Raw genomic sequence first — 21,858 nt, 5'->3', positions numbered from 1 at the left:
AATTAAACAAATGTGCAAACTACGACATTAATCTCTCTGGTTAAGCTAGTACTTTCGCAGTTCACTCTGATAAAATAAGTTTTGTCTAATTGTCTCCCTCTGAATGAGCTGAATTAAATAAGGAATTTAAGGTTGTATCTGTACGAGTTAAAAGGGTAAATTGTTATTTTAATTATTAGTTTATTTTACAAATTATATACATAAAATTTATTCAGAACGAGGTTCTTAATGTCGCGTTATTTAATATATATTAGTTTTTTCACTCCTTTGTAAATATTCACACAAACATATACAAAAAAATTTTAATTTAGCCGATCCGATCAAACATCCTGGACCCACGGCTGATGTTAGGAAGCTTCTGCATAAGTTGTGGTTAGTGATATCCCACCAACTACCTGCCAGCACAAGATAAACTAACGTCAGGTCATGATCAAGAAAAATTTGCATTGGGCCGAAGAGTCCAATGTCATAATCATGCATATATGAAGCACTTTCAAATGGTTGATCTAACAGTGTCTGGTTTTCATTTTTTGAGCTTTTTACCAACGACTGGAGAGTAGAGAACAACACATGATCCCCATTACAGTATTGTTGCTTGAATTTACAGGCTTCATCATTCAGTACCTTCAAATCCATATATGACGAGATGGAAGAATGAACTTAAATTTATTATTGTAATTTCTGAGTTTTAAAATGATAAAGTAACACGCAGCTGGTTCATTGAAATTTAAGACATTCAAAATGGAGCGCAAGAGCAAAATAAAAGTTAAGAGCTTTACCTTCAGCATAATAAGGAGTCTGCTGCATCAGGCTCACTTTATCTGCCTCTATAGACCACCACCTCTTCATCTTCAGCCTTCTCAATGACACTCTCTGCGGTTTCTTCATTTCATTCTTGGGCCACCGCATCTTCATCTCCAACATTCTCAGTAGGCTCTGATGGTGTCACAATTGTAGTGCGGGTGGTGAGGGGGACGGCCTCATTATTTTTCCTAGATCCATTAGACCGAGCCATGTGTTTCTTCCCCCTTTTATGACCCTCCATCACAACAGCGGAGTGAGTACCAACCTGAAAAACTTCACACCAGAATTCGAAGTTCTCTCTAAGGGGAAGTTTTCTCCTCATCATCCCTCCAGTTGGTATTCCATTTGTTGTCTTCTGAGTGATTGCATTCAACGCCTTCTTCTTTGGCAGCTCCTCATTTTTGTTCTCTGAATCTTCTTCGCCCCCCACATTCTGGTCAAAACCCACAACAGTTTTAATAGCTTTAACTGATTCTGTTTAGGCTTTCATTTCTTGGCCGGCGCTATCTCTGCTTTTGGTAAGCTTAATTGTCTTTCCAGATTCTTTTGATGTTGTTGAAGATGAGGAAGTGCACATCTTCTGAGCTCCAATTAGCTCCACTTCCTTCGCCTTGTGCTTCTCACCTCGAAGATGCTCATCTTGACCACCCTCCACTTTCTGTTCTAAAACAACAGCAGTTTTATTAGCTTTAACTGATTCCTTTTCTACAGTAGCCTTAATTTCTTGGCCAGCACTATCTCTGCTTTCAGTAGAGTTTTTTGAAGTGGAGTTACTGCACATCTTCTGATCTCCAAGTAATTCTTCTTCCTTGGCCTTATGCTTCTTGCCTTGAAGATGCTAATCTGGATCTCTCTCTATTAGCTTTAAATGATTCCTCTTCTACTTTAGTCTTCATTTCTTGGCCAGCACTATCTCTGCTTTCTGTAGATTTTTTTATCCACTTCTGAGCTCCAAGTAGTTCTTCTTCCTTGGCTTTCTGCTTCTTACCTTGAGGATGCTCATCTAGACCACCCTCCACTTTCTGGTTCAAACCAACAACAGTTTTATTAGCTTTAACTGATTCCTCTTGTACTTTAGTCTTCATTTCTTGGCCAACACCATCTCTGCTTTCTGTAGATATTTTTGACGTGGATGAAGTGGAGTTATTGCACATTTTCTTATCTCTAAGTAGTTCTGCCACCTTGGCCTTGTGCTTCCTACCTTGAAGATGCTCATCCAGACCTCTCTGGGTCGTAGCACTGACCTGACAGAGGGCACAACTCCACTGCTCAGTTTTGGTTGAATTTGTCGAAGGGAGCTCTCCAGAACCTGCAGGTGGTGCAGCAGCATTCTGATTTGTTCCACAAAGATTGGATTTGGGTTTAACCTGCAGGGTTTGACCACCCTCCACTTTCTGGTCTAAACCAACAACAGTTTTTTTGGCACCAACTGATTCCTCTTCTAAATTAGGCTTCATTTCTTGGTGCACTATTTCTGCTTTCCATAGATTTTTTTGAAGTGCAGCTAATGCACATCTTCAAATCTCTAAGTAGTTTTTCCTTGGCCTTGTGCTTCTTGCCTTGGAGATGCACGTCTAGCCCTCTCTCGGTAGTAGCAGTGACCTGACAAGAGGGCACAACTCCACTCCTTGGGTTTGCTTGAACTCGTTGAAGGAAGCTCTCCAGAACCTGCAGGTGGTGTGGCAGCTTTCTGCTTTGATCCACAAACACTGGTATCAGGCTTAGGCTGGAAATGATACCCAAACACAGAAACCACAATGCCTTATATTAGTTATCACATCAATGGTAAAAATGAAAAATATTCCCAGTGAGCTCCATCATCTGCTGTTGTAGTACAGATGAAAGAATTTGTTTACAAAATGATAACGTGCAAATTTTATTTGAAATTGTGAATTCTCAAAAAAGGTAGGAATGTAGAAGTATAGTCAAATAGTTAATACAACCAGAATCCTTGTTTATTAACAACATTTCCAGCATTGAACTAGGAAAATATCTCCATCCCAAAAAAGAAAAAAAAAAGGAATATGTTTGAATAGGATTATGAAATACTTTCTTAATAAGCTGGACAAGGAGAGATGATATCTTATGAGCATTATAATTCATAATTTGCGGAAAAACCATTTTAATGGAGCTTCCAGCCCAACGCACATACACAAACACAATCAATAAGATTTAACATAAGAAATTACCGGGAAAAGAAACATCACAAATCAATCTGTACAAGTTCATGTGACACTTCATGGTAAACATATGTAACCTCTCTTGGAAACTTAGCTTGTGACAAGCTCACATTTTCTGTGTTTTCGTTCAAAAAAGGTTTCAGACACACATTAATTCCAGGCTGTGGAGGATCACATGTCCTCGTTGCCCAAATTTTTAAAGCCACATACATTGGTATTTGCACGCATGGTCAATGAGTTACACAACTCTGTCGTCTACTTGAGTTGACCAAGCAAACTGAATTTGTGAACTTTGACCGACATAAATAACCCAATGCTAACATGTTTGGAATTAAATCAAGATTGTGAGTCCAAATGTACTCCCCAACAAACTTGTCACCTGTGCATCAAGACAAAGTCTTATAGCACTAAGAATGGACATGGGAATCTCTAAGCAACAACCTCCTAATAACATAAAAATCAAGGTTGGTGTGGGATAAAGCCATTCAAATGGACATGTAAAGGGTAACTTTGATGAATAAGGGTTTAAGAGAAACAATCTCATCACAGAGTATTTCAATTGGAGCGGATGAAGAAACTAACATGAAACAAACTCACTTATCTCTATTTATTTTTCAATTTTCATAGATCCAAAATCTAAAATTATCATTTTGAGCTACCCTCAATTAGTAAGCACTGCATTGTCACTGCTTTCTTCTGAAATTGTCCATCAGCAGAAAATCTCTAACAAATCAAAACAAGACTTACCAAGTTTCATAAGTATCAAAACAAAAACGAGCAAAGGTCCACAGGGAAGTTCTAGAATGAAACATTAAAACGTTTAATTCATGCTTCAATCACATAATACAATATACAAACATCATTTAATCACATTCCATATAAATTTTGCAAATCCACAATAATAGACATGCCTTTAACATGGAAAGCATCCTTTCCCACTTAAGGGTCTCCACAACTGCCTTACTATCAAAATTAGAGCATAGTGTGAGTTAAATTACCAGCACCCATAGCCTCTGTCATATTAGTACTATAGATCTCGGATTTTTCCTCCTTAACTTCAGAGCTATCAGATGTCTCCTTACTAGAGGTGGAACCAGTAATTGCCCGTAAATAAATTTCATCAGCAAATTTGCACAAGTGAATGTTCATGTATAATCAAGTAACAGTTCCACATAAAAATCAAACAACAAACTGAATCAACATGGACTCGATAAAACTAATGGCATAATCAGACTACCATTATCAGTTGAAGTTAATTTTATACTCGCGTATGTAACTCCTCGACAAAATGTACATTAAAACCAGTAAATAAATAGAACAGAATAAAGAAGAATATTCCATATTATGAAATATCTGAAGATATTTATGAATAAAAATGTCAGCACTGTACTGAACAGCATCACAGTTGAAGCTAATATTACGCTTTTAAAAAACAAAAAAAAAAGGAAAGAAATGAATTTGAAATTAAAATATTATATAGTTACCTTAACGGTGATACGTCGATTTAGATCAGCATAATTCATCGTTCCCTGCGATAATAAATCAGACACGAGACTCCATTTCCATTACACACAAAACGCCCAAGCATTAAGTATTAACAGGAAGAAAAAACGACAAAAAAATATTGCGTTTTACCAGAGAATTGAAAGAAGAAGAAGAAGTAGGCTTCCGTTGATTGAATCTGAAGCTTTGCAAAGGCAAAGCGGATGATCTGAAATATTAACCAAAAAAATTAAAAAATGAAAACGAATTAAAGGAGAATTAAAATAAAAATTAAAAAAAGAAGAAGAAAAAGAGGACCTTGGAAGATTCTGTAGACAGTTCATTGATTGAAGAAGAAAGGAAAATATCAGAGCAAATCGTCAAGCAGACAAGTGTGTGTGTGTAATAAGACCGTTTGATTTTTTTTTTTTCGTTTTCCTTATTTTCATGGTGAATTTTATATAATTTTTTGATTATTTATATATATATATATATAGATATTTATTAAAAGATAATAAAATATAACATAGTGTCCAAGTCAGATTGAAAATAAATCAACACGTATGATTGTTGAATTGTTAATTGTGTTATAAATAATTTCGCATCTTATTTCAATTATTGCCTATCAATCTACACTTTCTTCTAGTTTGCATAATGACTTCGTTGTTCTTGTAAGATCTATATAGTTTTCTTTTTGTGTGTGCGTGTGGGGTAGGGGGGGTGGGGCGCGGCTACTGGGAGCCTTTGATAAAGAAAACGACGTTGTTACAGTGAATCTCAGGGTCCATGTTTGTGTGATGATATTTTTCGTGAGAGGTTATGGTGTCTAATTGGGCGGACACACGTTTGGCTTGTAGATGATATGACTGTGTAACCATGTTGCAGCTGTTGCTTGCTTTCAGCATTCTAATCATTGACCAACTTGGGATCTTCATATCCGTTGGTGGAATTATTTGCACCATCTAAGTCTTGACGGGCACCCCTTGATTATACTCGGTGGAATAAATTTTGCACTTATTTTTAAAAATAAATAAATAAAGAATCCCCCGTGGGGAAGTTAAAGTGCAAACACGAATTGATTAGTGAAGAGGACACAGAGATTTGACATGATAATTAATCATCTCGTTATGATGTGTTAGTGTATAATGGTTAATATTTACCTCAATTTTTTTTTATTTCTATTTCTTTTATATTTGCAGGACATAAGAGTGGTTTTAAATAGATTTGGTAGCAACATTATTTTCTCTAATGGCCTTCGTGATCTCTATAGTAGCGCTGGGTAATTAAACTTCTATCGAAGTTACCAATTTAATTATACATTTTTTTCTTTTCTTTTTTGAGGTTATAGGGTTCTAAAAGATATATCAGACAATATAATAGCAGTGACAACAAGAAACGTTATGTAAATTTTTCTATAAAATAAAAAAATTAGTGTTCAATTATTAACTAAATTATTGGATAACATAATTAATAGTGTGTAAATTGGAGCAGGTTCCCATTGCTTAGACATACAGCCAGTAACAGAAGATGATCCAGAGTGGTTAGTAATGCAGCGAAAGATTGAAGTGGACATGGTTCATGATTGGATCCTCAAATACTTTGCTGATTTGCTTCAAAATCAGAGCATAAGATTATATTGTGACTACAAAATTAGTCTTTTCTTTTTCTTCCTCTCCTCTATCTTTCTAATATTTATGGAGCAAAGATAAATAATAGTGCGCCTAGCTAGTTTTAGATTTGGTCATTTTCATAATTCTTAATCTGGGTTGTCTTAATGTGTAGAACAAGTGTGCTTACTTATTGTAAAGCACATAAAAAGGGTTCAATCTTTATGTAATAATCATATGGGGAATATCAATTCATATACAATCACATTGATTTAACCATTTCCTTGAAGCCGGGGAGAGACAAAGAATTTGCCCTCCATATACATGTATCTCTCAAAACTTGGGTGTTTATCCTTATATGCTCCGTTTATTAGTAGCCAAGCTTATGAGTGTATTGCTCCAGGTGAACCTATTCTTATTCTCCCACATAATAGCTACTTTTGTTTAATTATTTGACAATCCAATGCAATTCCAATCATGACTTGGGATCAGTTTGAAATTCAGATGGCTGATGAAATAAACTACTTCTGTGTGCGAATAAAATAAATTGATGATTATAAAAGTAGCTTGCTCGGAGTTTGGTAAATTTAAATATGAAAGAATTATTTTATTATCTAATCACTAAAATAGACATAAGTTTAAATTGTCTTTATTTATGTATTAGGATTTAAAAAAATAGATATAATTAAATACTAATGACGTTGATAGAGAAAAATACTAATGACGTTGTTACAGTGAATCTCAGGGTCCATTTTTTGTGAGGTTAATGATTGCATTCTGGGTTGCGTTGCACAGTCTTTAGTGTTCATTCATCTTTTTATGGTAAGTTGCATGCATTTGTTTTGTTTTAAAAATAAAAAATAAAGAATCCCCCGTGGGGAAGTCAAAGTGCAATACGAATTTATTAGTGAAGAGGACACAGGTTTGACATGATAATTAATCATCTCGTTATGATGTGTTAGTGTCTAATTCACAAATTCGTGTAATAAATTGCCACCCTTTCGTGTGAGACTACTGTTAATTTTCTTCTTCTCCTCACAAATTTTGCTTTTGCTTCCACTTCACCATTAAAGAACATCCCAAAGCTTGGTGTTGTGCGTGGAAGGACTATTTTTCTAAACCCTAGTAAAAAAATATTAACTTCAGAACCAGAGGGTGATCTCGAAACTTATTATTATGATCAAATACTTGATCACTTTAACTATAATCCACAAAGTTATTTAACTTTTTCTCATAGATATGTGACTTCAAACATTGGGGCGGCGGCGGAGCCACGGCGGCGCCAATATTGGCATATCTTGGTGAAGAGAGTAGTCTTGATGATGACCTTGGTGGCACTGGATGGCTTACTGATAATGCTCATTGATTTAAAGCCTTGCAAGTTTACATAGAGGTAAGTAAAGAATCTGTTATCAGGCTAGCTTGATAATAATTGAAATAGAGTTCGCATACAAAATAATAATAATAAAGACAAATCTTAATCAGAATATTCTACAATATGAACTGAAAAGTTGTGATGGATTTTTTTTTTAATTCGATTTTTTATGCAGCATCGGTTCTATGGAAAATCAGTACCTTTTGTATCAAGCAAAGATGCCCTAAAGAATGCAACTCTTCGTGGATATTTCAACTCTGCTCAAGCTTTGGCAGATTATGCAAAGATTCTCTTACACATCAAGGAAAAATTTATCGGCCGAAATGTCTCCCATTATCGTTGTTGGAGCATCTTATGGAGAAAGTAAATTTTAATATTATTAACTTACTTACATCTTTTGATTAATGTCGTGTCATTTGTTGCATCATTTTATTCATTTTGATCTCGTTTGACCAAAATATTAATTATGCCAATATTATTTTGATACAAATTTATTTTGCATTCCAATTAATGAATACTTTCAGCAATCGTAAAATTAAGAAATAGTAAATATATTTTCTTTTTTAATTATAAAGTTTACCTCAATTGTTGTTTGATTTCTATTTCTTTTTAATTTGCAAGATATAAGAGTGGTTTTAAAGAGATTTGGTAGCAACATTATTTTACCTAATGGCCTTCGTGATCCCTATAGCAGCGAGGGGCAATTAAGCTTAAAAATTTTGTACACTCTTTTCTATCGAAGTTACCCGTTTAATTATATGCCTTATTCTTTTTCTTCTTTTTTTTTTTTGGTGGGGGGGGGGGGGGGGGAGATTATAGAGTTTTGGAAGATATCAGACAATATAATAGCAGTGACAACAAGAAAGAGTATGTAAATTTTTCTATAAAATAAAAAATAAGTGTTCAATTATTAACTAAATTATTGGATAACATAATTAATAGTGTGTAAATTGGAGCAGGTTCCCATTGCTTAGACATACAGCCAGCAATAGAAGACGACCCATAATGGTTAGCAGTGCAGCGAAAGATTGAAGTGGACATGCTTCATGGTTGGATCCTCAAATATTTAGCAGATTTGCTTCAAAATCAGAGCATAAGATTAATTTGTGACTACAAAATTAGTTTTTTCTTTTTCTTCCTCTCCTCTATCTTTCTAATATTTATGGAGCAAAGATAAATAATAATAGTGCACCTAGCTAGTTTGGATTTGGTTGTCATTTGCATAATTCTTACTGAGTTGTCTAAATGTGTAGAACAGGTGTGCAATATTACTTAATGTAAAACACTTAAGGCTCAATCTTTATGTAATAATCATATGGTGAATATCAATTCATATTCAATCAGATTGAATTAACTATTTTCTCCCTTTGATTTAAGAGTTACTGTATAGGTCCTTGAAGCCGGAGGTAGTCAAAGATTTGCCCTCCACACACACACACACACACACACATATAAAAATATTCTAATTCAGAATTTTAAAGTGCGGGAACGTTTGAGAAAACGCATAAACCGTGCAGTTTAAGTGTTTTAAGTATTAAGCCTTTAAAATCCCGCGGTTTTAAAATTTTTCCTAATGTTTCCCGCACTTTAAGGTCCTGTACCAAAAAACTACTTTATATCCGCACTTTAAGATCCTGTATTATTTAATGATTAAAATAAACATGAGTTTAAATTGTCTTTTATTTATATATTAAAGCTTATAGAAAAGTAAGATATAATTATTCTTTTCTTAAAATATTAAGGTTATAATATGAACATTTAAAAAGATATAGCAACTTATTTAATAAGTTGCTTATAAAAATAGTCTCTGTTTTGTTTTTAAAAGTTACAGTCAAAATAGAGAAAATTATAAAAAAAAAATAACTTTTAACAAAGCCATCAAATTTCATTTTTATCTAAACTTATAAAATAAACTGCTTATAGTATTTCAATCACAATCCTAGGGCATTAATCTTTGTATAGAATCAGATTATACATTGAATATTTCTAATTTTCTACACATAAATTAAAATATGTAGACTAGAAAAACACCTTGACTTCGTAAAGTCTACTTCATTCTTTAATTTCCGCAGCATATGTCAAGACATTATTTCCAAATAATTGCCGACTAGGAGAAGTCTTATAGTCAAGGTGATTAGATGAGCGTGTTATGGAATCGTAGTGGTTCCCTGCCCTCAACTTAAAAAGTGGCCTTCAAAATTAAATATTAAATAATGTGGCATTATTAATGTTATATATATATATATGTCTTCATGTTTTGCACGGGTTCGAATGGCAGTTGTAATATTAAATAATATGGCATTATTAAAGTTAAAAAAAATATGTAAGGTTAATCATTAAAAAAAAATTTATAAAAAAATAAATAAAGATTAAAATGGATGTTAGAAATAGCCCGTGAGTTTCCATAGTTTGTGTGTTACAAAAGGACTTTTGTAACTATTTTAAAAAAATAAAAAAAAATTATTTTGATTATTCTGTCAAATCACACATTCTGTTCATATTAATATTTAATATCTTAATAATGCTATTAATTATTTCTAATATTTTCCATATTATCTCATGTTTCTGCAATGTTGTTCAAATAGATCTACACCACACAAAATACAAGCCAATAAGGTTATATCTCCATGATTGAATCCATCTAGAGAAGACCTTGACTCACACTATTTGAAAACGCGTATGGGAAATTAACACTGGGAGGTTGCAAAACAATTAATTCTTATATAAACGCTTTGCTGAGAATCAAATATAGCTCAATCAACCGAAAACCATTATAAACATGGCATCAGCATCCTCTGTTTCGAGATTGGTGGTCATTTTAATTTTAATTAATGTTGGTGCTATAAGTGATAAAACAATATTTGTAATAGCATCAGCTGCTGGATTATTGTCGTCACCCGTACAGTTAGAAAGAGAAGCTTTACTGATTACAGGCTGGTGGTACGACAATTGGGCAACGTCGGGCAACTACACGTCCGATCATTGTAAGTGGACTGGCATCCGTTGCAATTCAGCGGGAAGCGTAATCAGGGTCAGCTTACTCTGGTATGAAAATGATAACATGAAAGGAGAGCTTGGTCGTTTCAACTTCTCTTGCTTTCCCAACCTCAAAAGTTTCAAAATTCATTCAAATTATCTTCTCTCTGGGAGCATTCCATCTGAAATTACTGCCCTTTCAATGCTCCAAACTCTTGAACTGCCCTCCAGCAGGCTTACCGGTATGCTACGAAACTTCACTATATATATGTATTTATGTATGTATGTATGAAGTCGTGCTCATGCTTGAAGCAGACGTCTGTTTTTACAACATTGAAGAAGTTTTTTTTTATGAGGATTTCTTTATAAATTTTATTGCTATGAGGATAGTGAATACTGATCTCGTTTTTCATAAATCACATGCGCAACAGGAATTATCCCTTCAGAGATGGGGAGATTGAGGAATCTCGTCCGCCTGGATCTATCTGATAATTACATTGGGGGATATATCCCTCCAACTCTTGGTCGTCTAAGCAAATTGAAAATTTTGAACTTGTCTTCTAACTTCCTTGTTGGTAATATCCCTCTAACTCTTTGTCATCTAAGCAAATTGAAAATTTTGAACTTGTCTTCTAACTCCCTTGTTGGTAATATCCCCCCCACTCTAGGTCATCTAACCCAGCTAACTACTTTGGCTATGTCAAATAAAGTGGCCATCTAGATGGTATAAAGCAGCCATCTAGATGGTCAGCAACAATTTTGTTCAAAGAAGAAGAATTTTGCAGCAAATTTGAAAAAAAACGAAGCACACGACTTTGACAAGAGAAAGAAGAAAAAGAAGAAAAAGAAGAAAAAAATATATATATATAATTGATGAATAGTGCCAAAGCTTTCTCTATAAATAGAAACAAAGAGAATGAGCAAATTCATTCCATTCAGAGAGCAATTTAGCAGTTGAGAGAGAGTTTAGAGAGCTTGAATTTATAAGCTCTTGTTATAGTGATTTAGAGAGTTTGGGTGTATTGGGGTTTTGAGAAGTGAGCTAAAATACTACAATACTTGTAACTCATTTTCAATAGTAAAATATTTCCTTCTGTCTTCGCCCGTGGATGTAGGCTAAAAGCTGAACCACGTAATTTCTAGTGTCGTCTATTGTGCTTGTTCTTTATTTTTCTTCCAATTTCAACTTAGGTGCGTGTCTGCTTCACCCACCAATTTCCTAACAGGCTATTGTCTGGAACCAAATTAATGGTTCCATCCCATTAGGAATCGGGAGTTTGAAGGCTCTTTAAGTTCTTGACCTGTCCAGAAATGAAATTGAAGGTTCAATTCCTTCAACACCTAGCCATTTAAAGAGATTGAGAAGTTTAAAATTGTCCGAAAACAAACTTGTTGGTCCAATCCCTTCGTCCCTGGGTCATTTGACTCAGCTAACTACTTTAAATATGTACAACAACAAACTTGATGGTCCAATTCCTCAAGAACTCATGAATTGCTCAAAGCTGCGGATATTAATATTGGGAAACAACTTGTTAAGCGGAAGCATTTCGTCAGAGATTGGCAAACTTCAAGAACTAAATTATCTTGATTTAAGCCATAACTTGATTAATGGTAAAATACCTTCCCAGCTTGGAGAAATTCCACGCATAGATACCGTGAACCTTTCCATGAATAATCTTTCCGGTAGCATCCCTGAATCTGTCAAAAAAGTGCCTCTCTTATATGTATCAGGCAACAATTTCGAGGTAGAAATCCCAAGTACTTCGGCAAAAGCGCCACCACCACATCACAAAGGCAATGACAAAAAGATTGCCACTCGATTGGTTGCAATTATTCTTCCTATGTCCGCATTCCTTGCCTTAATATTTGGAATCTTGTTTGTCCGTAGACGAAGGGATAAGAAAGTTGAACCAACTGAGACAGGAGAAATTACCAAGTGCGCTGATGAGTTTGCAATTTGGAATTACGATGGTAGAATTACATTTCAAGACATGATTGAAGCTACTGAGGATTTCCATATCAAATACTGCATTGGAACCGGAGGCTATGGCAGCGTTTACCGAGCACGACTGCCCAGTGGAAAAGTAGTTGCTTTGAAGAAGCTTCACCGTTCAGAAACTGAGGAGTTAGCTTCCCTCGAGAGTTTCCGGAATGAGGCTCGTCTACTGTCCCAAATATGGCATCGAAATATCGTAAAGCTTTACGGGTTTTGTTTGCACAGGAAATGCATGTTCTTAATCTATGAGTACATGGAAATGGGAAGCTTGTTTTGTGTTCTACGCACAGATGAGGAAGCTGTTGGTTTGGATTGGGCTAAAAGGGTGAACATTGTGAAGGGCATGGCTCATGCTTTGTCATACTTGCATCATCACTGCACACCACCAATTGTTCACCGCGACATATCAAGCAACAACGTTCTACTCAACTCAGAATTAGAAGCATTTGTTGCTGACTTTGGCGTTGCTAGATTATTAAATTTTGACTCATCCAATCGAACTCTATTGGCTGGCACTTCTGGATATATTGCTCCAGGTAATCTTCTCGCTATTCTTCTTCTGCTTCTTTAATTATTCTTTTAATTAATTTTTGTATACACTCTGTTAAGTAATTTTTAAGCAGTTTTATTTAGTTAGCTACTTAAGTTCGAATTTTAGAATAGATAAGGAGCTGAAAAATTAATTTGAACTTTGCGTGCCCGTTTAACTCCTTATTTTTTTTTAAAAAAAATACATACACTTTAGATATCAGTTAAAAACATATGTTTCTCTGTCATACCTTGCTGCAGAAGCTCAAAAATATAAACAAATTGCTCTTGTTATTACTTAGAAAACATCACTGATAAAGGTTTTTGTTTTCATACAAAACTTGCCTACACCATGGTTGTGACGGAGAAATCTGATGTTTATAGCTTCAGAATGGTGGCACTAGAAGTACTAATGGGAAAGCATCCAGGAGAGATCCTCTCATCATCATCTTCATCATTGGATAAAAATATAAAGCTGATTGATTTGTTGGACCCACGCCTCTCACCTCCGGTGGATCAGAAGATTAGGCAGGATATCATTCTTGTTTCAACAGTAGCATTTTCATGCTTGCGTTCTCAACCAAAGTCTCGACCTACAATGCAACTCGTGTCCAACGAATTTATCGCTCGCAATAAGGCACCGATGCAGAAACCTTTTCATGAAATTTCAATTGTGGAGCTTAGAAACCAAGAAATGTATGTGGTTGATTAATGTGATATCTAATTACGGATGCGTATATTTAACTGTTCATGTATGTGATGGGATTGCTTGTAATCATAGTGGATTTTTCCAATAAAGGTGACTGTTAATTGGTTCTGAAATTATTAGGTAGTAGCAATGTAGCGGATATTATGTGTTCCACGAATTGTCTCCCTTAGTATTATTAAGTCCATTTTCACGTTCACTTCCAATATATATTGAATTGCAATTAAACATATGTGCAAACTACGACATTAATCTCTCTGGTCAAGCTAGTACTTTCGCAGTTCACTCTAATAAAATAAGGTTTGTCTGATTGTCTCCCTCTGAATGAGCTGAATTAAACAGGATTTTAAGGAATTTAAGGTTGTATCTCTACGAGTTAAAAGGATAAATTGTCATTTTAATTATTAGTTTATTTTACAAATTATATATGTAAACCTCATTCAGAACGAGGTTCTTGATATTTAATATATTAGTTTTTTCACTCCTTTGTAAATATTCACACAAACATATACAATAATTTAGCTGATCCGATCAAACATCCTGGACCCACCGCTGATGTTAGGAAGCTTCTGCATAAGTTGTGGTTAGTGATATCCCGCCAACTACCTGCCAGCAAAAGATAAACTAATGTCAGGTCATGATCAAGAAAAATTTGCTTTGAGCCGAAGAGTCCAATGTCATAACCATGCATATATGAAGCACTTTCAAAGAGTAGATCTAACAGTGTCTGGTTTTCATTTTTGGAGTTTTTTACCAATGACTGGAGAGTAGAGAACAACACATGATCCCCATTACAGTATTGTTGCTTGAATTTATAGGCTTCATCAATCAGTACCTTCAAATCCATATATAATGAGATGGAAGAATGAATTTAAATTTATTAATGTAATTTCCGAGTTTTAAAATGATAAAGCAAGTTGCAACTGGTTCATTGAAATTTAAAACATTCATAATGAAGTGCAAGAGCAAAAGAAAAGTTAGGAGCTTTACCTTCAGCATAACAAGGAGTCTGCTGCATCAGGCCCACTTTATCTGCCTCTATAGACCACCACCTCTTCATCTTCAGCCTTCTCAATAATACAATCTCTTGTTTCTTCATTTGATTCTTCGACCACTACAGCTTCACCTTCAACATTCTCAGTAGGCTCTGATGGTGTCACAATTGTTGTGCTGGTGGTGAGGGGGACGGCTTCATTATTTTTCCTGTATTCATTAGACCGAGCCATGTGCTTCTTCCCCCTTTTATGACCTTCCATCACGACAGCAGAGTGAGTACCAACTTGACAAACTTCACACCAGAATTCGAAATTCTCCCTAAGGGGAAGTTTTCTCTTCATCGTCTCTGCAGTCGGTATTCCATTTGTCGTCTTCCGAGTGTTTTCATTCGGGTCCTTCTTTGGCAGCTCCTCATTTTTGTTCTCCGAATCTTTTTCACCCTCCACTTTCTGGTCTAAACCCACAACAGTTTTAATCGCTTCAACTGATTCCTCTTCTACTTTAGCTTTTATTGCTTGACCAGCACTTTCTGGTCTAAACCCACTTTCTGGTCTAATTGTCTTTCCAGATTCTTTTGATGTTGATGAAGATGAGGTGGTCTGAGCTCCAATTAGCTTGGCTTCCTTTGCCTTGTGCTCCTTACCTTGAAGATGCTCATCTTGACCACCCTCCACTTTCTGGTCTAAACCAACAACAGTTTTATTAGCTTTAACTGATTCCTCTTCTACAGTAGCCTTAATTTCTTCGCCAGCACTATCTCTGTTTTCAATAGAGTTTCTTGAGGTGGAGTTACTGCACATCTTCTGATCTCCAGGTAGTCCTTCTTCCTTGGCCTCGTGCTTCCTGCCTTGAAGATGCTCATCTAGATCTCTCTTGCTAGTAGTACTGAACTGACAGAGGGCACAACTCCAATCTGTGGGTTTCTTTGAACTCGTCAGCGGGAGCTCTCCAGAACCTGCTGGTAGTGTGGCAGCTTCCTGCTTTGATCCACAAAGATTGGGATAGGGCTTAACCTGCTGGGCTTGACAACCCTCCTCTTTCTGGTCTAAACCAACAACAGTTCTATTAGCTTTAGCTGATTCCTCTTCTACTTTAGCCTTCATTTCTTGGCCAGCACTATCTCTGCTTTCTGTGGATTTTTTTATCCACTTCTGAGCTCCAAGTAGTTCTTCTTCCTTAGCCTTCTGCTTCTTACCTTGAGGATGCTCATCTAGACCACCGTCCACTTTCTGGTTAACTGATTCCTCTTGTATTTTAGTCTTCATTTCTTGGCCAACACCATCTCTGCTTTCTGTAGATTTTTTTGACGTGGATGGAATGGAGTTACTGCACCTTTTCGTATCTCTAAGTAGCCCTGCAACCTTGGCCTTGTGCTTCCTACCTTGAAGATGCTCATCTAGACCTCTCTCAGTAGGAGCACTGACCTGACAGAGGGCACAACTCCACTCCTTGGGCTTGTTCGAATTCGTCGAAGGAAGCTCTCCAGAACCTGCAGGTAGGGTAGCAGTTTTCTGATCTGATCCACAAGGATTGGAATTGGGCTTAACCTGCAGGGGTTGACCTCCCTCCACTTTCTGGTCTAAACCAACAACAGTTTTATTAGCTTTAACTGATTGATCTTCTACATTAGGCTTCATTTCTTGGTCAGCACTATCTCTGCTTTCCGTAGCTTTTTTTGAAGTGGAGTTAATGCACATCTTCAAATCTCTAAGTAGTTTTTCCTTGGCCTTGTGCTTTTTACCTTGGAGATGCACATCTAGATCTCTCTCGGTAGTAGCACTGACCTGACAGAGGACACAACTCCACTCCTTGGATTTGTTTGAACTCGTTGAAGGAAGCTCTCCAGAACCTGCAGGTGGTGTGGCAGCTTTCTTCTTTGATCCACAAGTATTGGAATCGGGCTTAGGCTGGAAACGATACAGAAACCATGATGCCTTATATTAGTTATCACATCAATGGTAAAAATGAAAAATATTCCCAGTGAGCTCCATCATCTGCTATTGCAGTGCAGTACAGATGAAAGAATTTGTTTACAAAATAATAATGCACAAATTTTATTTTAAATTGTGAATTCTCATAAAAGGACGGAATGTAGAAGTATATTTAAATAGTTGATACAACCAGAATCCTTGTTAATTAACAACATTTCCAGCACTGAACTACGAAAATCTTTCCTTCAAAAAACAAGAAAAAAAAGGAAAATGTTTGAAAAGGATTCTGAAACACTTTCTTAATAAGCAGGACAAGAAGAAGAGATGATATTAACACTTACGAGCATTATAATTCATAATTTGAGGAAACGGCATTTCAATGGAGCCTCCAGCCCAACGCACATACACGAACACAAGCAATAAGATTTAAAATAAGAAATTACCGGGAAAAAGAAACATCAGAAATCAATCTGTACAAGTTCATATGACACTTCATGGTAAACATATGTAACCTCTCTTGGAACCTTAGCTTGCGACAAGCTCACATTTGCTCCGTGTTTTCGTTCAGAAAAGGTTTCAGACACACATTGATTCCAGGCTGTGGGGGATCAAATGTCCTCACTGCCCAAATTTTAAAGCCACATACAATGGCATTTGCACGCATGGTCAAGAGTTGCACAACTCTCTCGTCTACTTGAGTTGACCAAGCAAACTGAACTTGTGAACTTGACCAACATAAATAACCAAATGCTTATATGTTTGGAACTAAATCAAGATAGTGAATCCAAATGTACTCCCCAACAAACTTGTCACCTGTGCATCAAGACCAAGTCTAATAGCACTAAGAATGGATGGGAATCTCTAAGCAATAACCTCCTAATAACATACAAATGCAGGTTAGTGTGGGATGAAGCCATTCAAATGGACATGTAAAGAGTAACTTTGATGAATAAGGGATTAAGAGAAACAATGTCACCACAGAGTATTTCAAATGGAGCAGATGAAGAAACTAACATGAAACAAACTCACTTAATCTCTATTTATTTTTCAATTTTCATAGATCCAAAATCTAAAATTCTAACAAATCAAAACAAGACTTACCAAGTTTCACAAGTATCAAAACAAAAATGAGCAATGGTCCACAGGGAAGTGCTAGAATGCATCAGAAAAATAACAAGAAATGCAATCTTTTTTGTTATATTGTGTTATTTAAACTTAGTATCTACTGTAATCCATGATACATCTACCACTCAGCACCTAAACTATAACCTCAGTTAGACACAAAATACCAGAAAAAGTAGAGTAATAGGACAAAGCGCACAAGGAAAATAAACAATGAAAGCATGATCCAGTCAAGGTTTGTTTTCATTCTACATGGTGCAAATGGATCATGCTTTCATTGTATATTGATGTAACCCAAGGAATGTGCAAGAGTCTGCTGTTTATGTACAGGGTAGACTTCCCCAAGTAAACTAGGGCACCAAAAATCAACATCTAAGGAATCAGCATAGTCATCAATCTCGGGTTATTTTCTGCCCAGATTACAGTAATGCCACTATAACAAATAGTTGTAATGAAAAATTGCAGCTATGGTAACCAAGGGAGAAAATTCTCCTTGATCAATCACAATAATGCCCCCTTAGGACTGAGTTTTTGATGCACAGCCCACACAAGTAGAAGGATTAGTGCATGCATGGGTAGCAAACCTGGATGCACCTACCCTGTCAATAACAGCAAAACTCAAAGACAAGATGCCAAAATCAGACGCACATCATTCACATGCCTCTAAATCTAGCACCTGATTGAATCAATTCCACCAAACTTGTAGCGAACCAGATTCCATATAATACAATCATTAACCAATATTTAAGACAAATATACTCATTGACACCAAAAAAAATAAATAAATAGACTATGTGAAGAAGTAAAATTGAACACTGACCAGCATAATCAGTTTATCCTTCTTGTTAACCTCCAAGCCACTCCAAGGCCCATTTGAAAAATGAGGCAAAAAGTTAGGAGGCAGTCCATTATGTCCAAATCCCATGCTGGGATTCCAAGGAAATGGGAACCGGTCCTCAAGCCAGCAATTGTTGGACTGGTGCATTAACGGGTAACTTGTGTGTAGTTGCATTGAGAACCTGTCATCAATTGACAGCCCCATTTCTCTTGCTCTATACATTGCCATCTCTCTTTCAATCATCAGCTCCCTTCTCACCTCTTCTTCAAGCAATCGCCGGCGCTCAACTTCTGCAGTGATAATTTCATGGGTGATTATTTCGTGCCTGATTATCTGCTTCTCAATCTCGCGCTGGATTGTGTAAAAGTGTCTTGGATTGTTCAAGAAATTGGGGTCCATTGAGTAGTTACCTGACAGAGATTGTTTATATTGGATCAAGATGGCAAGCTATAATCTTGAACAAAAATTAAGGCAGCATTTGGATCACAGTACATAGCAATTCTGAAAATTACAACACTATCGAAAGCAAGAGTCTATAATCTTGAACCTTTATATATTTCAGCCAAACAATGTAAACAAAAGCGTGTTTAAACTACTTGCTGAACCTTTTTTTTTTTTTTTTTCAAAAGCTATTTTCTTGAAAAGAATATATTCTTCTTTTTTTTTTTTTGGCGTTTAGTAACCAAATAGAGGATAATGACGATTGAGAGATAGATGTAAACGGACCTCGCAATGCTTGATCAGATAGGTAGCTCGAACTCTGAGAAGACGGAGAAGGAGAAGACCGATACGGCGTCGTTCTGTCGTCAATTTCTCGAAACTTGAACTCCATTGACTGTGAAAAGAAGAGTGTGTGTGTGTGTGTGTGTGTGTGTCTACGCGCAACTTAACTCCTCGTCGACCCCGTCAAGTGGTTTTACTTTGTCTGTGTGCCCAACAAGGACGAATAAAAGAATATATATACGCCGCGTCTGCAATTAGGAAACTCGTGTTTTTTATTTTTTTTTAAACTATAAGTTAATTATTTCCCTTTTAAGGCTTTTACTTATTCGTGAAGAAAGAAACGAGTAATTCAATTGGGAAAGTCGTGTTTTTTTAAAGGGTAAAAGTTCGTTTAGTCCCTATATTTTGAAGTTAGTGTCCGTTTAGTCTTTATATTTTTAAAAATACCTTAAACCATCCCTACCATTAAATTATTGACACTTTTACCATTATCTTTTGTTCCTTTTAACTTATTTTTATAATACTGCCCTATTATAATAATTTTTTAGACATTATTAAAAAGAAAAAAATAACCCTATTATAATAATTTTTTTAGACATTATTAAAAAGAAAAAAATAAATTACCAGTTTAACACCAAAAAAAAAAAAATATATATATATATATATTAATTTTTGTGGAACATACTCTTGAGTTAAAATATTAATTTTTCTAAAAAAATTGATAATGTAATTTTTTACGATATTAATTTTTTAGACATACGTGAGCTTCCACAAAAATTAATATATACCTTTTTTGTTTTTATTTTATTTTTGAGTTTAATTTGATAATTTAATTTTTTATTAGTATCCAAAAAAGAAACATTATTGTAAAAATGTAATATTATAAAAGCAAGTTAAAAATAAAAAAAAAATAATGGCGTAAGTGTCAATATTTAGTAGCAGGGACATTTTGAGGTGTTTTTAAAAATACAGGGACTAAATAGATACTAACCTCATAATATAGGGACTAAACAAACTTTTACCCTTTTTTAAACTATAAACTTATTCGTGAAGAAAAGAAATTGAGTTTTGAGTTATGCGATAGAAACCTAAATAGCAAATAGAAAACAGTGTTTCTTTAATACGCGCCAGATTTGTTTGCCGACATGTGTAAGTCAACACAAACTTAGTTGTGGATCTGACTTTATGGGATTGATTGTAAGGAAATTGAGGTTTATTTTATATATTATTACCTTAATAAAAATTAGTGGAAAAGATAGCACTAACCAAATTTTTTTCGGATCGGTTGATCGAACGGAACGTAAAATTCATTTCCGATCCGACTCGGTTTAATCGAACCGGAATAGAACCGATTTTGTTTATTTAAAAAAAAAGTAAAAGAAAAAGATTATGGAAAAAAATTAAAAAATAATTGTAAACAGTTTGTTAACCAGTCAAGGGGGGGAGAAATTTTGTAAAATAACTGTGACCACCCTTAATGTTTGAAGCAATTTCACTTAAAGAACATATTTTATTTAAAATTACTTTTCAACTCTCCTTTAAATTTGTATTGTGATAATCTTTTTTAAATAAATCTTCCAAAATCTATTAACATTAATTATAAAATATAATATAAAGTAGGTTATTTAATACAAATAAAATAAATAAGTTGCAATTGTAAAATTAATTATATAATATAACACTAATAAATAACACTAATAAATAACACTAATAAATAACACTAATAAATAACACAACTAAATACATATACTTAAGTGAATGTCATATGTACATCAATAAACTCATTGGTGACATTTCTTATAACCTAAAAAATACTTGATCACACATGTTTTAATAAAATTTAATATCTTATATCCAAATACTCATTATTTTATATAATATTAAGGACCATTGTATAATTGATTATGAAGTATATATTATTTTTAACACTCATTTAACATACATATTCTCTGAATTTTTTGTTTAGGATTTCTTTATAGTACTTTATGAGTTTTTACAATATTGATAATAGGATTGTTGTGGACTCTTGGATGTTAGGGTTTTCTGTTTACCATTCATTTGATACAGTGAATAAAAAATTAGCCATTTAAATCATAACAAGTAATCTTCATGTTGCAAGTAAATATAGATTTTTATATTTTTAATTAATTGATAAACGAAGATTTATATTATAATAAATAAAAATCCCACAATCAATGATGGGATCATTGGATTTAATATTAGAATCTTCACCCTTAATTTAATTTTAATGGATAAGTAATTATGTAACAAGTAATCTGCAAGTTGTGATATTTCTTCATATTTTAAATTATTTTATATCTAATCAATTGATGAATATTTTAAATCATCAAAAAATGAAAGAAATACAAGTAATTTTGGAATTAAAAAGTAATTTTGGAATTAAAATTATTATGTATTAATTCTCTTACTTTACAATTTTACATTTTGTTTGTACCTTTACAATTTTACATTTTGTTTTTACTTTTACATTTAGTATTAGAAATATATTTAGTAGCATTAAAATAAATGTAATTAACAAGTAATGTTATTTCAATAATACTTTATATAAAGATATTACATAAAGTCTTATAATA

The 21,858-nt window shown here is 34.5% G+C and overlaps 2 protein-coding genes across 9 annotated transcripts; both read right to left on the bottom strand.

The window, feature by feature from the left end:
• Window positions 1-226: 226 nt before the first annotated feature.
• On the bottom strand, window positions 227-19,491 carry LOC18043214. Of its 6 annotated transcripts, none has more exons than XR_002906057.1 (5): window positions 19,268-19,491; window positions 18,524-18,951; window positions 15,135-16,557; window positions 780-1,272; window positions 227-395 (listed from the first exon to the last, which is right to left on the bottom strand). XR_002906057.1 is itself a non-coding variant. In XM_024186493.1 (4 exons), the coding sequence occupies exons 1-4, from the start codon at window positions 19,371-19,373 to the stop codon at window positions 890-892; spliced, it is 2,340 nt and encodes a 779-aa protein (XP_024042261.1). In that variant the 5' UTR covers window positions 19,374-19,491; the 3' UTR covers window positions 688-889. The 6 variants fall into 6 exon arrangements, 4 of the variants coding, with proteins under 4 accessions (XP_024042261.1, XP_024042259.1, XP_024042260.1 ...); XR_002906058.1 differs by lacking the exon at window positions 227-395 and adding an exon at window positions 492-624; XM_024186493.1 differs by lacking the exon at window positions 227-395 and having other exon boundaries at window positions 688-1,272.
• On the bottom strand, window positions 2,207-4,866 carry LOC112099257 (phosphoglucan phosphatase DSP4, amyloplastic-like). 3 transcript variants are annotated; one of them, XM_024186494.1, is made up of 5 exons: window positions 4,785-4,866; window positions 4,620-4,695; window positions 4,469-4,513; window positions 3,983-4,088; window positions 2,207-2,497 (listed from the first exon to the last, which is right to left on the bottom strand). In XM_024186494.1, exons 1-5 carry the CDS (start codon window positions 4,808-4,810, stop codon window positions 2,379-2,381), a joined length of 372 nt encoding a protein of 123 aa, XP_024042262.1. In that variant the 5' UTR covers window positions 4,811-4,866; the 3' UTR covers window positions 2,207-2,378. The 3 variants fall into 3 exon arrangements, with proteins under 3 accessions (XP_024042262.1, XP_024042263.1, XP_024042264.1); XM_024186495.1 differs by having other exon boundaries at window positions 2,207-2,494; XM_024186496.1 differs by having other exon boundaries at window positions 2,207-2,530; window positions 4,785-4,861.
• Window positions 19,492-21,858: the final 2,367 nt, after the last annotated feature.

Source organism: Citrus clementina, unplaced genomic scaffold, assembly GCF_000493195.1.
Source record: "Citrus clementina cultivar Clemenules unplaced genomic scaffold, Citrus_clementina_v1.0 scaffold_4, whole genome shotgun sequence".
In the NCBI taxonomy this organism is placed as follows: domain Eukaryota; kingdom Viridiplantae; phylum Streptophyta; class Magnoliopsida; order Sapindales; family Rutaceae; genus Citrus; species Citrus x clementina.
Note: the sequence above shows the minus strand (reverse complement) of the source record. Positions and strands in the feature narration are given on the sequence as shown.